The sequence below is a fragment of the Trichinella spiralis genome, assembly GCF_000181795.1.
Source record: "Trichinella spiralis strain ISS 195 chromosome Unknown Scfld6, whole genome shotgun sequence".
Taxonomy (NCBI): domain Eukaryota; kingdom Metazoa; phylum Nematoda; class Enoplea; order Trichinellida; family Trichinellidae; genus Trichinella; species Trichinella spiralis.
Window position 1 is genome coordinate 3,381,219 of NW_003526945.1, and position 13,857 is coordinate 3,395,075.

Below are 13,857 nucleotides of genomic sequence, written 5' to 3' on the forward strand. Positions count from 1 at the left end.
TGTTCTCATCGACAATGAAAATCAAGTACAGCGTAGGCGCTAGTGCCGCTGTGATTCATCGTATACTAGATTCAACAAAATTGTTATGAATGAAAATAAAACAGTGAAAATTTTCAGGAGCACCTTTTATTGAAATGTAAAAAATATCTTTTCATATTTCAAACTTTGGTAAAAAGATGAATGTGTGCAATATTGAGCGTGTGGTCACAGATGAGATGGGAGAAAAAATAGAAATATTCAAAAATCAGACGACTGGCTAATATTCACACAGTCTGGCGAATCATCATCACTTTCCAACGAGTTCATCATGCAAGCCAATCTCGTTTCAAGTCTGTAATAGTGCTTGAAATTGGCGACAATCACCGGCACCGGTAAGGCAAGTACAAGAACACCAACAATTGCGCACAAGGAACCGACAAATTTTCCTGCTGGCGCAACTGGGACCAAATCGCCGTATCCAACTGTGGTCATCGTCACGACAACGTACCAGAACGCGGCCGGGATGCTGGTAAATTTCGAATCTTTCGTACCAGATTCAGCGAAATAGATTGCGCTCGAGAAAAGCACCAAACCAATGCAGAGGAAAAAGATAAGCAAGCAAAGTTCTTGCAGACTGGCTCGAAAGGTGCGGCCCAAGATTTGCAATCCCCTTGAATGTCGACTGAGTTTAAAAATCCGGAAAACGCGCACCAAACGCAGCACCCTCAGCACTGCAAATGACATCGATGACGCACTTTCATTGGAAAGAGCCAGATTTATGAAAAATGGCAGAATGGCAATAAAGTCAATCACGTTCAGAAAACTTTTACAAAACTGCAACTTGGATGGACAAGACGATATGCGAAGCAAAAATTCAATCGTGAACCAAGTGATACAGACCACTTCGATCAAGAAGAACGGATTCATCGAATCGAGTCGACTCGGATCTGCATCCAAACCATCTGGGATTGTTCCATTTCCCACGTACCTCAATTCAGGAAGTGTTTCCAGGCAAAAACTCAACGTACTAAGTACAATTACAAACACAGAAAAGAATGCAAATATTCTAGCTAGTAATGACGAGTCCGGGTGTTCAGTTATTTGCCAAATGCGACGCTGAAGCATGTTCTTGGGCATTAATGGTACCTCTTGCTTTCGATAGCCTTCTTGTTCCCAGAATTTTTCAATCACAGAATCGCCAATTTCAAAAAATCGCAACTCTCTCACAAACACATCCACCGGTATATAATCGGGTCGTTTCAGATGACCACCGCTTTGATAAAAATAAAGTATCGCTTCAAAACTTGATCGATGACGGTCAAAAAAATACTCCCGAAGTTCACTGTTGTAATAAGGTCTGCGTTTTTCTACATTTCCGAGAAGCGTTTCTGGATAGCGAAGTAAAGTAGATTTTGCAGTTTGAAAGCGCATCCCGCTGATATTGATGGTTATCAGTTGTGAATTGTCTTCATCGCAGATCGAACTGCGCGTACCAAACGGAGGTTCCGATTTGTGCCGGTTCACATGATCAGAATCCACATAATCCAAGCAGAAACTGCCTCCTTTGCTCCTGTCTGAATTTCCAACTACAGTCGTACACCTAAATGTTCATTTTAATACTTATAATTAATTATTATACAAGAAAGTGATCATAAAATATCATATTAGATATATCAAAATAAAGTTTTAATTTTGAAATTATGCAATAATTCACGAATATGATGATGTGAAAATAATATTTTCTATGTTCATAATTATCAATGTCGATGATTTTCAGTTTTAACTTTGGCTTGATACTTAAGTAAAAAAAATCTTGATAGTTTGATAATAACAATTGTAAATAGATTTTAACATTAGAAAACATTTTTTAACATTAAAAAGATTAAAATTGAAAATTTCATAATTTTAACAAATTTTCTCCCTGCATTACAGTGACACGATATGCAAATAATATAATATTTGCATTGTCATAGAACTTCCGCTTACCAATCTTCAGAAGAGTTAATAGTTGAAAGAATATTTTAAAAAATAAATAAACTTTTCCATATTTTATCCATATAAAAATAAATTTTATTAATTGAAAATAAACTGATAATAAATTAACGAGTTTGTTTTTATTCGATATGAAAAAAAAACATGAAGAATAAGTTAATTAGTTGTTGAAATAAATAACTGAGCAAACTAAAACAGCCTGCTTGCTTGTGAAATGAAGTTCGAAATAAATTACCACTGGGCATAATTCTGAATGATGTAAAAGTAAACTTTAAATCAAAGTGCATATAATCTTCAAAAACTTCAAAGCAAAAAGAGAAAAAGTTGAGATGTTTATGAGTAAGTAAGTGTGATGAGATAAAAAGAAAAAGAAAGCATAAAGTGAATATAATATATATTTTTTTAAAGAAAGTTATACTAAAAGTATTGAAGCAGCAGCAGTGCACGTAGTGGGATTTTTATCAACAACAGCTGGTGCAATTGATATATGGATGGATGCAATGGGGAAGCCATAAATAAAATATATTAAAAAAAATAAACGTAAGACCATCTGGCCAGTTGTGATAAAGGAAGTAAAGTTAGCTGTGTGAATGATTCAATTTTGTGCAGAAGAAGATGAAAACGCTGTTCTTTTTTTCCTCTTCATCCGCTTCAGCATAAACGGATATACCACCGGAAGAGAAGCTTATTCAAATTAATTAAAACAAGTGACCAGAGCAATTGTCTAACGTTCAAGTCTTAGTCATTCAGTTGGTTGAGGGGTTGAGGAGAACATTGATTCCCCCCCCCCTTCCTATTTTGCAAACAAACGCGCACGGCATGCTTGCTTGAAAAAATTGTTCTCCGTTCAAAGCAGTGTTTCCCCGCCGCTGCATGCTTGATGCTGACGAACCGTCGTGGTGTGCATTGGGTCGAAATTAATCAACGCGACAGATCGCTTTATCAAAAGATGCTGTTCACCCACGCGAATCAAAATTCCGCCAAATTCCAATATGGAACCAACTCGACTTGGCCGATTACATCTCCAACTTAAGAAAGTAATAAAATCAGACATGGGTTGAAGGGGAAAATTTTCCTACATCACCACCACACACTTGCGACACGTCTGAAAATGATGTTCAACTGGGGATTTTTGAAATTCTTTCTATTTCCCTTCAACGTTGCCACACCTTTGGAATTGTAAATTTGTATTCGCATAACAACAATTCGACAAACTGCAATCTTGTTGTTCTTAATTATCCGAATACAGCAGCAGCAGCAGCAGCAGCATAATGTGGAATAGAATAAATTCAACTCGACCAACTGTGAAAGCGTCCATTTTCAAATACAATCAAATCAAATTTTATAATACAAACAAATAAATGTTGCTTGTTTAAAAATTTATAATATGTTTAAAATGTAAATTTAACCCCAACATATACAACTGAACGTCAAAATTTGTCACATCACTGCCCAAAATAGTGAATATAAAAAATTAATCAATTTATTTAAAAAAATAGTTGAATAACCAAGAAAAATAAATTTTAATTTCCATATTAAAAATATTTTGTTTTTTCAATAGCTTTGTCAACTTTTACAAATTAATTATTGTTATTTAAGTGAAATCAATATTTTCAATTAATAATAAAACTTTATAATAATCATACACATATGTATATGCATATGTATATATGTATGTATTCACAAAATTATGGTCTATTAGTTATTAAAATGCTTTCAACAACATCGTCGAAAGTAAAGCGATAAATAAATTTGAAATGCATAATTAAATTTTTACACATCAGATTGAAGCAATTTCACGTGTTTTCATGCATGCACAATTGGGCGTCTACTTTAATGAATATCAATTATTAAATTTGAAATTTGTTGTTTGAATGAAAAAAATTAACAGAAATTCATTTCAACTGATAATCCAAAAAAAGTGAATTCTCCAAAATTGGAGTTCATTGTTTGATTTGATTTGAAATTTGCTACCCTTTTTGAGGGGGAAGCAGAGGGGGAGGTGGACTGTTGGTTCATGAACAACGGAAAAATGTTGTCAGAGTCGGTCGATTGCATGATCCCTATGCACCGCAAAAACGGACACTCTTTTGAACATTATCGACTACTTTCAATTAATTAATCAAACAAGAGGATTGGGCTTTCTTAATTGGGAGGAAAGTTCAGTTTCTCAACGGAAATCAGCATCATTTGCAAAATGATCTGACACTCTCACTGTTCATTTTATCTATTCAAATTTAGATTAGTGGCGCAGTTTTACAATTAAATAACTATTTATTGAAGTGATTTAAAATGTGAATTCGTTTAAAAAAACAACAGCTTGACCAACACAATGGGAAATGGGTAAAAAAAGCATGCAAGGTGTTGCTTACGAGACGGAACGATTTTTCACCGCGTCGTACCGGGCCGTCGGGGAAGGATCCAAAAATTTGAACATCACTGCCAGCTTGCTCCAAAATATCACCATGACACGCTAGATTAACAGTTGTTCAAATGGAGCCATTTTCCCCCTTTTATCGTCGTTTTGTCAGTTTGTGCTTATTCACAATGATGCATCGCGCATGGCATTGGCAGAAAATAAAATGGATGAATGAATGATACAGCAAAAAAAAACAGGAAAGAGCAATGAACAAACAACACAGCTTGCCTGCCGTCAGAGCAAAACAATAAATAAATAAATAAATAAATAAACGAGAAAATAATAATTTTTCTCGCACAGTTGAAAATTTTACTTTTACACTGGCAAAATTTCAAATTAACGCGTCCCACTGTGACTCAGTGCGAAAACACCACGCCGGACAGACGTGGCGATGTATAAGGGGGTAAAAGTGTGGTGGTGGTGGTGGTGGCGTGTATCAATTGGAAATTAAATTTAGCAGCGATCGAGGCGCTCTCTGAAGAAAAACTTTTCTTTCCAACGCTCCACCACCGCCGGTCGACTGGCGGATGGATAATGGCGAAAATATATGCCTAAGCGCTGGTATTAATAATAACTGTTGGTCAATATCAGACCGAATTCACAGCACGACAACAAACCTGGCCAGCTGTTGTTCACTACGACACCGAAGCCATTTCACTCGTTGCTCACTTCCATCATCGACCTTTTCCTTAGTGGTTTTAAATATCTTTTTCATTTTAAACGAAAAGAATTTAACAAACTTTACAAATCGTTCAAAATTAATCATACTGCCTTACTGTAACAGGGAATATTACACAGTGAATATTTCTGTTTATCATGTTGCACAACAACAACAGAAAATAATAATTCAATTATTTCAATTTTGTAAATTGAATTAACAATGTTTTTCAAAAGTGATGTTGCATAAAGTGATAAAACAAAATAACTTTAGCCTAGTTTGATACAATTTCCAATAATGTTATTAAATGCAAAGACAAATTATTAACGCAATGCAATCCGATTTTCACCTTCTGCTACTTGTACAACGTGGATTGTTCGATTCATTCTTTCAAATTATTACAAACTCACTGTAGTGGTCAAATTTGGATATGGAATTGCATTTGCAATAGTACCAGCAATTAGCAACAATTAGCGGCACAGCTTGCGACCGGCCGGCTTCGGCTAACTGAAGCAATCGACGCGAAAGAAGCAATTTTCACGTAATCTACAAGGCAAAACGCGCTCAACAATATAATTCACGCCGATGGCTCTGCCCAGTACTGTTCGCTGTTTGAAATACAATAAGATGTTTTCATTTGTACATTTTTTGCATGAATGAATTTTGCACAAAGGAAAAGATCCTCATCATCATCGTATAAAGTGTGTTTTTGAAATTTTCAAAAAATTAACTCTTCAACCGTTATCAATCAATAAATTTCAAACAAACAAACAAATACCTAACCATATCTTATCAGCTAGATTGAGAATGTAAATTCAATTTTTATCTTTCAAAGAAATTCAAATTGCACTACACACAATCAATAAATTAATATTTTCCATTGTTCATATTCAACAAGTGAAAAATGACCAATATATAATAATTAATGATCAGCTGACTAATGACATTAGAGTTCTTGTAAATAATAATTGATGGAATGAGTGAAATCAATGAAATATTTCAACAAATATACATGTATATAATTATTGGTTTAAAAAAAAAGAAAGAAAAAGAACTAACTTTTGTGATTGAACTGGCTTTGCCAGTGGTTTGAGTTTCTCTTTGCGAAGTTGAATCCATTCCAAAGTGTCACTTGTGCACGCATGAAGCATACTCCACCGCTGGTCAGTCAGTCAATAACAGCAACAACGCCAACAACAACAATAATAATGCTAATAATATTAAGCTGAGCTTGAGCAGCATGGAGTATCGAATTCAAGCTTTCATTAGCAGAAAAGAAAATCATAATTCTTTCTTTTTCAAAGCGTAATACAACAAAAAAATGAAGAAGGAATGATGAAAATATGCATGTACATACATATATATTATTGAGAAAAGAAATCAGAATACGCATACACTGGCACCGAGAACAACTAGCCGTATGTGAAGATGAAGAAGAAGAAGAAGAAGAAGCAAAATATCAAAAAAAAACAATCTTTTCGAAATAACTTCTTTTCAAATAAAGAAACACAAAGCAAACGCAGAATAAATGTGAAAATGCGCATTTACATCTGCGCTATAAAACATCTGCTATTCATCTGAAAATTAATCTCAAATTCTTTTCTTCCTCATCTTCATCTTCTGCTTAAGTTTTGAAATGAAAAAAAAAACATTTTATTACACTTTTTCCCTCTTCCGCTATGATAAAATTTTTTTGCTTGTTTTTTGTGCGTGTGTCTCAAATTATAAAAATTACAGTACACCTGATAATTTGAAAAGAACATTTCCACGTCTGTTTCTTCTTCCTATTCTTCAACCAAGGTAAAATTGAAATTTGAATCTATTGAATAGCGTGAAAAGATTATTCAAATTTCTTTTCACCAGGCAGAATTCATATTTTATTCAAAGCACTGGTCAGAGTACAAAGAACAATCATTCAATTCACAGTGCAATTCTACTTCTTTTTCTTTAATAAATATCTTATTGCATTATTATTATTATTTTAATTGAGATGTGAAATTCTTTTTCCAATTTGCTCCTGCTGCCGATAACAACACTCCCTATTATGAAAATTGCCGGACAGATCAACTGATTTCGTAAAAGGGTTATTTGATTTTTTTTCTCACATTGATCTACTTTTCTCCATTGATCAATCACACAATCAAAGCGCTTAATATTAAATGAAATGAAATGATATGATATGTCCGAACTACTTCATCAATTTCATGCTTCAAAACAGTAAGAGTATGAATGATTTTTTTCATAAGAAAAGAAGACTATATGATAAATAATCTCCAAGCCATTATGCCAATTAAACCAAAAGTACTGTAGCAGAACTTTGCAAATGAATATAGCACTTTAATTAGTAATAAGAAAGGGGAAAGGTGGACATTTATTGTACATACAGTTTTTAAAACTGAAAAATCCAACTACCACCTCCCCATATAATTAAAAAAATATTTTTCTTTTGACAATAATATGCAAAATGAATTCCAATAATCTACTAATCTTGCACAAATGATCAACCGAATGAAAAATATTCTCCATGCTCTGCCATTCAGCTCTACCTACTTCTTATTTCTGCACAAACTTCGCTTCAATTTTCGAAAATGCTAATATTGCCAACTGTTGGCAATATATCAAATGGTAAACACGACGTCAGCAAATACTATTTTCACGTGTGCGTTGGTTAGAATTTGAAAATTTGTTTACGTGGTTGTTTGTTTTCGATTCAAAATCCGGCGACCAGAAAGAACTTTTCCCACTTATTTTACACACCGTCACAACAATTTATATGGAAATTAATTTTTCAATCAAAACAGCAACAATGTCAATTTGCACAACAGATTCGATCAACTACCGTACACAGCGCCAATAGTTGAAAAGTGCAGACAGGCAAAAATTTCACCTTTCGACATGATCAATTTTTCAAAATATTTCTTTTTTTTGTAAAGCGCTTAATAATTAATCGCCCGCATAATTTGATCGTCAACATCGATTATGTGGAATTGTCAATTTTGACGCGTTTACAAATTTGTCCCACCCAGTGGTTGAATAAAACTTTTCAGCTTTTCAAATTTGAACAAAAAGACACTCGAGAAACACAGTCACAAAGCTGACATTGTGGAAGCAAGTGGGGAGGGGGGGACAGTGCGCATTTGCCCGGCCAAGAGGGGCGGGGATATTGAACTGAACATTAAACGCGCAGTCAAAGTCAGACTGCTTATATTATTTTTTCCCTTCAGAGAAATGCCGAACACAAAGCGGCCCGGTGGCGCAAGTGACTGATTAGTTTGAGAGTTGCTCAATTCCCATCGACAAATTGACCAAAAAAACTCTCAAACAGCCAAATAGCTATCCAGCTAGCTCTACTAGTCGCGTGCGGAATCGATTTTCAAAAATCCTCAACTTCTGCGCGATTATTATACGAGATATTTTTGAAGAGGAAAAGTGAAAACTTAAAAAAATTAAAATTAAACCAATTACCAATTTTGGTCGTTGGACAAGTTCGCCGTGGTGCTGCCATTTCCCACAACCGCGCATCCACAACGGGCACACTCCAAACGGTCCTGGTCGTCCATAGTTGCCGCATCTAGTGAAGCCTGCCTCTGAGCGTTCTGTTTGGCGGAAGAGGATTTTGAAAGATGGAAAAATATTTCGCCATTCTTTCCAGACAACTATTCAAAAATCGATACTGTAAGCGTTGTTTTCCCTCCTTTTTTTACAAAAGGAAAAAAGTGTGGGCACAGGTTGAAAAAGAAACACAAGCAAGCATCCACAAAAAATCGTCGGATGTGAAAGTTCAAAATTGATTAGTTGACAACGTCGACCGCAAAACTGACATGGTGATTTTTGAACGAATGGGCGGGCAGGGCCATGCCTTTCGACGAACAACGGCGGAAGCAACAGCAGCAGCAGCAGCAAAAGCAAAAGCAGTAGCAGCTGTTCACAAATTCAAAATTAGCATCATATGCTGGACAATCGTGTGCCACTCCTCGTCTGCCATGACAGACGCGATTGACGGATTTCAGCTAGCCTCGCTTTTCAAAACGGCCAACAACCAACCGTCAGGCCAAAGTCGACAGTCAAACGACTTTTCCATCTTTTTGAAAAATGATCATCCATCTCACTGACCACAATTTACATTCTTGCCCATTTATTATTATTATTATTATTATTGCTGCTATTTTCAATTTTCCTCACCTCAGCAAACAATCCACTTCACTTCAAATTCAAGCTTCTTCTTCAAAAAAACAAGTTTCACATTATTCTGCTGTTTCCTCTTTTTCGTATTTTTTTGAATTTTACATTTTCTCTTTATTCATTTTTTTAAACATTCCAACAAATCATAACTTTCGCTTGTTCGTCCGTTGATTTTTCACAAACTGCGACGCCAAACTTTTCCTCCATTCTTTCGACAGTACTTTCGACCGACTTCAGACAGTCTTTACTTTTAGTCACCTGAAAATCATCAATTTGAATTTTGTATTTCAAAATTAATTTCAAACAATTTCAAAATATAAAATAAAAGTTTTTTTAGATTTATTTAAACAAAAATCATTTTATTATAAAATACAAATATTTAAATTAATTTATTAGAAAATTATTTTTAAAAAAAGTAGAACACTTTTGTAGAATTTATGTCACACGCAAGTACGTCACATCATAACTTGAAAATTGTGACTGTTTACTTAATGTTTTTTATTAATCAAATTTTTTCACATTAAAAAAATTTACCCACAATATTTAAAAAATGTAACTGAAAAGTTGTCAAAAAATTATTTCATAAATACTTTATTATTCAAATAATAAAATACAACTGTGAGTTTATATCAGCTAGCGAAGAACAATCGGAACCGATTGTTTGTACAAAACATTTTACCACTGCAATAGGTACTCTACTCAATTATAATGGTACTCTCACCCGATTGCTGCATCAAACTAACAATCAAGTGAGTTGCAAAAAAAACGTAACAGTGGTGCATTGTTAAATTTAAAAATAAAAAAACCAAAATCACCACCACCACCATCACCATCACCAGCAGCAAAGATTTAAAATATTTCAAGAGTAGTTAGTAGCTCAAGTTCAATGCTCAACATTCGTTCTTTTCTTTCAAATAAGCAGCGAGCGTCATCTTCGGTGCTACAAAATCACAGCGTGGGTTCGTTACCGTAGTTATGCGCTTTCCAGCTTTGTTATGGCCTAAACAAATTATAAACACATTACACACAAAAATGGAAAATAGTTTTCGTGGAATTTATTCTGCTTTTTTTTATGAGGATGTAAAAATTGCAAACATTCGTCGTCGTGTTACTTTCAATTAGAAACCCACTGTTTTTAATTGCAATGTTCGCACTGCGCAAAGCCCACTAATGCAAGTGGTACTCATTTTACTAACTTCCAAAAAGATTAGCAGGCTGAGTAAACCTTAGCGGACTTTCCCGCCATTTAGACAGATATTAAAATCATCAACCACAAGCCACCCCTGGGACGCTAACCCAGAGTCGCTCAACAACTAAGCGACCAGCTTGCTTAAACCATGCGCAATTATGCTCATCTGACTGAAGCATTTCATTTCACTCTCCATTTTCCAACATGTGCATGCATCTAAAATATGATGATTTAAATGTGAAATGTTTTACACGGGAAATTAGATTATAGAAAGAAGAACAAATCACTGCTTCCCAAAATTCTAAAATCTAATAATGCATGAATTTTATAATTATACGAGAAAAAAAGTTAATCACTTCGAGACTTCAAAAACAACCACTGCGAAACTGCGTGAAGTAGCATCCGATCAGAGCTCAGCTTTACCCATTTCACACATTTCACTTTTGGCAATTTCGTAAAATGTTCGGTCAGTTCACACTCAAACGCTTCGAGTTGGTCCTAAAAATTTCAACTTACCCAATAATGTCAATTATGTCATAAAACGTAAACAATCAAACTGTGTTCCAATACAATTACAGTGTCTTCGTAAAAATAAATAATATACCTTTGAATCAAAATATTACAGTAACTTTAATTTCATATGGTAGTTGAAGAACGACAAAATCAAAGTAAACAAATAAAAACAATTACCGCATACAGATTACCAACGCCCAAAGTGGCCTTCATTCGGGAATCGACGTTTGCGTAACGTGCGTCCTGCGAATCTAAATAAAAAAAATTATTATATTTTCTTCCATGCATTTACTGTCTGCAAACAATTGCACCAATTGCATCCAATTTTTTTTCTGTTTTTGCTCTTTCTTTCGAATTACTGTTTCGATTCCAGCAGTTTTCCCATTTTTTTCTGCTTTCACATTTTTCACTCAAAATGGCAGCTTGTTCTTCTTCCGACATTTCCACAAAGTCATTCCACAACTGAAAACACAATGAGAAATAAACAAATAAACAAAAATCGTACGTAAATAATAAAACAAAATAAACGTGACCAGTTGCGTGTAAAATTGTTCGTTAAATACCAGCTCACAACATTCCTAAAAACCTTAATTCCGTGCAAAAACAAGCAACTGGTCAAAGAGAACTTTGATAAATAAGAGCGCCATAACCGAATACCGCTTACTTGCATCTTCTCCGAGTCGGTGAAAAGCTGTGAGAACACCGACTGGTACTCAGCAAAGTCGTCAATGCAGACATCGAAGTGGATGTCGTCCGGGTCGAACAAGTTGAGCAACATGCGCGCTATAAACAATAATTTCAAGCTAGCAACGTTGAGTGTGAACATGAGTCTCAAAAAATTTTTCAAAAAAATCGACAAACTGTTCTCATGGCGACGCATGCGTCGGGAGTTCAGCCGGCGTTGGGTGTTCCTCAACTCGTTTATTTCTTCTTCAAAGCGAGCCCTCGCACTTTGCATATCATGATTGCGGGTCCGGCGACGAATTCGACGTCGACGAGTCGATTCAACAGGAGTGGGCAGATCCCCAATAACGTCCGCCAACCACGGGAACTGGTCTTGCAGTTGGAGCAATCTTGAATATTCGAACAACACATAACGGTCAGAAAATGGCAAAGAACAAACAATCAAAGCAGATAAACAAAGCTTTACGATGTCTCCATGTTGATGATTGTTCTGGAATTTTTGAACGGAAGCACACCCATGATCGAAGCAGCAAAAAATGCACACACGTCCAAACAACAGCGCTTACACACGTACCAGTGATCACGCGACTGACGCAACAGCTGTTTAGAACCTGCTTGTCATTAAAATTGTCAACATGTTTTTGCCCCTACAATGACGACAAAAAAAATATTTCATTTTCCATCAACCAGATCTATTTTGTTTTCTATTTTATATTCATAAAATAAATTTGGAATATTTTTATTTTTTAAGTAATTTTTTGAAGGGGAAATTTTATGGATTTTTATTTTCATCATAAAAAATAATTTAATTGATATTATAATACTAAAAAAAGTAAAGTGAATTTTTTTGAAAAAAAATTTTTTTAATAATTAAATTTATTGCAAAAACAGTTCATCTGCATGACTGTTTACCGTAATTGACAAATTTTCACATTGAAACAATAATTTTACAGTAATGAAACTTTGTTGCAACAATCAACTGATTAGGAAGGATTGCATCACTTTTACTGCACAATGTGTGACAAGAAAATGCAATTGAAATTGATCAGTTGTAAAAAGAAAATTTAATACGAACGATAATTTAATAAATATTTCAATCAGTTTTATATTAGAAATTATCATATCTGTAGATGAAAAAGCGGCAGGCCAACATAGTATAGTTTTGTTGAAAGAAAAATAAGAGTCGCGTTACGTTAAGCTTGTTGTTTTGGGCAGTATGCGCAGAAGAGGGGTGGATTTTTTCATCGACAAAATTTTGACCAATTTTTAATCGCATTTGCATAAAAATCCAAAACGAATTGCTCAACTTCTTTCGGAAAACTGTCTTCTTTTTACATTTTACCGTGAAAATTGTTGTACAGTTTCAGAAAACAAAATAAATGAATAAAATATTTGTAACAACAAGTACATATTAGTGTGTAATGTTGTAAATTTGAAACTTTTCACCTCTTATCAACAATGTTGAACAAACTGTTGCTTATATTGTTTGCAGTTAGATTTTTTTTCCCACTGGCAAAGTTTCATTATTGGAAAAATTGCAAATTATGAATTTTGTTTATTTTTTAGTATCAATTTTATTTCAACAAGCTGAATTGGCGTGTCAGATTATGAAAAGAAAATGAAAACACGAAGGCGTTGGAAAAGATTGGATCTTTGTGGGACATTTTTCTTTTATGCAGATCATTTCACATGAACGCCATTTGCTACATTGGGCAATTTGTCAACATTTTCGGCAAACAAAAAGCCATTGTGTGCATCGTTGCATTTGCAACGTTTCAAATACCGCTGAATGATTTGAAATGATGAAAAACAAAATCACTTGTCATATGGGAGCCGATTTTCGTTGACATTTGAAAAAATCGTTTACACCATTCACAAACACAATAACACTTCAATTTATATGAAAAAAAATTTTTTTACAACTGTTGGAAGAAATTGAAATTTCAACGAAATGAAACAAAAAATCTGACATATAATGTCTGTTGAAATATATTAAAAGGGTATATTTTTAGATGGAAAATTGCTTCGGGTAGAAATGAATTCATCATTTGAAGTTAGTCAGTTGGAAAACTTTTCGCGATAGTCAATTTGATATATAAATTCTTCAAGTTGAATATCCATTGTTTTGCAAAAACAGTTTCTTTGTTTTGACCAGAAAAACATCAGTACTGTATTCGACATTGTTTACTGTTTGTTGTACAGTTTGCTCATTGTATTCAATAAAAAACAATAAACACCGAT

The 13,857-nt window shown here is 34.3% G+C and overlaps 2 protein-coding genes across 2 annotated transcripts; both read right to left on the reverse strand.

Annotated features, from left to right (window-relative positions):
- Positions 1-237: 237 nt before the first annotated feature.
- On the reverse strand, positions 238-5,156 carry Tsp_08578 (potassium voltage-gated channel subfamily A member 1). The gene is made up of 2 exons (XM_003373803.1): positions 5,008-5,156; positions 238-1,579 (listed from the first exon to the last, which is right to left on the reverse strand). The coding sequence occupies exons 1-2, from the start codon at positions 5,154-5,156 to the stop codon at positions 238-240; spliced, it is 1,491 nt and encodes a 496-aa protein (XP_003373851.1).
- A 5,387-nt stretch (positions 5,157-10,543) lies between these two features.
- On the reverse strand, positions 10,544-12,892 carry Tsp_08579 (conserved hypothetical protein). The gene is made up of 8 exons (XM_003373804.1): positions 12,809-12,892; positions 12,073-12,263; positions 11,794-12,005; positions 11,519-11,715; positions 11,292-11,394; positions 11,110-11,183; positions 10,776-10,917; positions 10,544-10,635 (listed from the first exon to the last, which is right to left on the reverse strand). The coding sequence occupies exons 1-8, from the start codon at positions 12,890-12,892 to the stop codon at positions 10,544-10,546; spliced, it is 1,095 nt and encodes a 364-aa protein (XP_003373852.1).
- Between the last annotated feature and the right edge of the window lie 965 nt (positions 12,893-13,857).

Bases quoted from the DNA above. Each gene is read 5' to 3' on its own strand.
- Tsp_08578 (XM_003373803.1), bottom strand. From the start codon at position 5,156: ATGATTAATTTTGAACGATTTGTAAAGTTTGTTAAATTCTTTTCGTTT. The intron at 1,580-5,007 runs GTTTGTTGTCGT...ATGAACATTTAG, and splicing joins AGTGAACAACAGCTGGCCAG to GTGTACGACTGTAGTTGGAA.
- Tsp_08579 (XM_003373804.1), bottom strand. From the start codon at position 12,892: ATGCGATTAAAAATTGGTCAAAATTTTGTCGATGAAAAAATCCACCCC. The intron at 12,264-12,808 runs GTAACGCGACTC...TCGTCATTGTAG, and splicing joins CCCAAAACAACAAGCTTAAC to GGGCAAAAACATGTTGACAA. The intron at 11,716-11,793 runs GTTTGTCGATTT...TATTGTTTATAG, and splicing joins CATGCGTCGCCATGAGAACA to CGCGCATGTTGCTCAACTTG.